Source organism: Eurypyga helias, unplaced genomic scaffold (assembly GCF_000690775.1).
Source record: "Eurypyga helias isolate BGI_N326 unplaced genomic scaffold, ASM69077v1 scaffold33808, whole genome shotgun sequence".
NCBI classification, from domain to species: Eukaryota; Metazoa; Chordata; class Aves; order Eurypygiformes; family Eurypygidae; genus Eurypyga; species Eurypyga helias.
In genome coordinates, this window is record NW_010268157.1 from 3,886 (window position 1) to 5,594 (window position 1,709).

Consider the following 1,709-nt stretch of genomic DNA (forward strand, 5'->3'; position numbering starts at 1 on the left):
CTGCGGGGAGCAGGGCGTTGGACTCGATGATCCTTATGGGTCCCTTCCCACTCGACATACTCTGATTCTGTGATTCTAGGTGGCGAGTAGAGGGAGCTGGGGCTGGGGAAGCGTTTGATTGCTGACCTTTGCTGCTCTGCCCTTGCCACTTCCATCCTACCATGATTAGTAGCAACACTTGTTGAGAAATTCCAACCTTCTTTTTATTTCTTTGGGGTTTTTTTCTACACAGCAATGCTGGCTTTCTGTAAGGAAATCCAAACACAAACATATTTGGTTTTCTCACTAAATGTGAAGGTTTTCAGTAGAAAAGGAGTTATTTTCTGATAAAAAACTATTCCACTTCCCCCCCTCCACGTGGAACATGGAGATTTTCCCTGTGAATGAAGGTGCACGGCTGCAGTAGCCCCATGCAGAGTTCTGCCACTGCCTCAAGGAGAAAACCTGAGTGTGTATGGATCCTTTGCAGCAGAATGAGATGAATGCTGGGATGAACCCACCTCTGTTCATCTATTTTAAGCAAAAGCTGTTTGTACAAGGCCAGATCACACTGAGCTGGGGAATTTAATTTGCAATTCTTTGTTAACACTATTTGACTTCCACAGTGCTGTTTCAGTCAAAAAGCCTGTTCAGTTACAGCCAGCAAGATCTGCCATCTCTGATTATTATTCTGCCATCTATGTTATCAGCATGTTTTAAACTTTGACTGAGACCCTGCTTTCTATCATGTGGCACCCTCTCAGTCGTATAGCCCCGTTCTCCCCAACTTCATAATGCAGCCTCACAGGGGGATGCGAGCCAACTCTCCCGGTGCTGCGAGGACAGAAGGCACAGTAAAAGGCAGGATACTAAGGCTTCCTGCTGGCACCCAGCATACCAACCCTCTGGTCAGCACAAAGAGCAGAGAACTGGATGACAGCGGGGTACTTGGCCACAGCAGAGAGTTTACGCTACAGCTTCCATTCCTACTTGCACAGTGCCTACTGTGCAAAGCAGTGGGGGTATGTGTTGATCCTACTGTTCCCAAAGCTTATGAGCCCACATGCACTGTGACTGTAACTTTTTTAAAGTAAGTTTTGTTCCTGATGGAAGTCAAGTTTTTTATACACAGCCCACTTCAGTTTGATAACCTGTTGCTTACACCAAAACCCTAGGGGATTGCTAGGTTGTGGCACACTGACTAGCAACACCATTTCACTATATTTGATAATTTTAAGGAGTAAATTAATTATTTTTGTATAAGCTGTAAAATTCTCCTGGTTCATTGGCCTGACATTAGATGTGATTTAATAATTGAACTACTTTTTCTTTTCTTTAAATAGGAGTATATGCTTTACCTGCAGCGCTTGGAGCAGAGATCCGAAGAACAATTCCTTGAACACTGGCTGAATCCACATTGCTTCCCACACTGCAACAGGGATTTAGTGCATCCAATCTAATGGTTTTGTATACCCTGCAACCGGTATATATGTATTTCTTTTATGGTGTGTATGTCTTTCTTCATAATAAAAGGCAGAACCACTAACTGGAAGAGGAGAGAATAACCAGTAGTTGGAGGAAGTACCTTGTGCTGAAAGGCACCTGGCAGCAGAGCAGTGGCAGGGAACGTGTGTCCTAGACATCAGCTGTGTCACTGGAATTCTGTTCATGTTAATAAAACATCTGGTTATGCATTTTTCTGCTGTATGGATATAAGCTGATGACTGCAC

The 1,709-nt window shown here is 44.0% G+C and overlaps 1 protein-coding gene across 1 annotated transcript in view; it reads left to right on the forward strand.

Moving 5' to 3' along the window:
* The window catches only part of LOC104514110 (chromosome unknown open reading frame, human C17orf67), a 3,699-nt gene extending 2,260 nt beyond the window's left edge, over positions 1-1,439 (forward strand). Inside the window, exon 3 of the mRNA XM_010157666.1 lies at positions 1,323-1,439. Coding sequence (XP_010155968.1) covers positions 1,323-1,439 — 117 coding nt within the window. The remainder of the gene's footprint in view (positions 1-1,322) is intronic.
* The last annotated feature ends 270 nt before the right edge of the window (positions 1,440-1,709 follow it).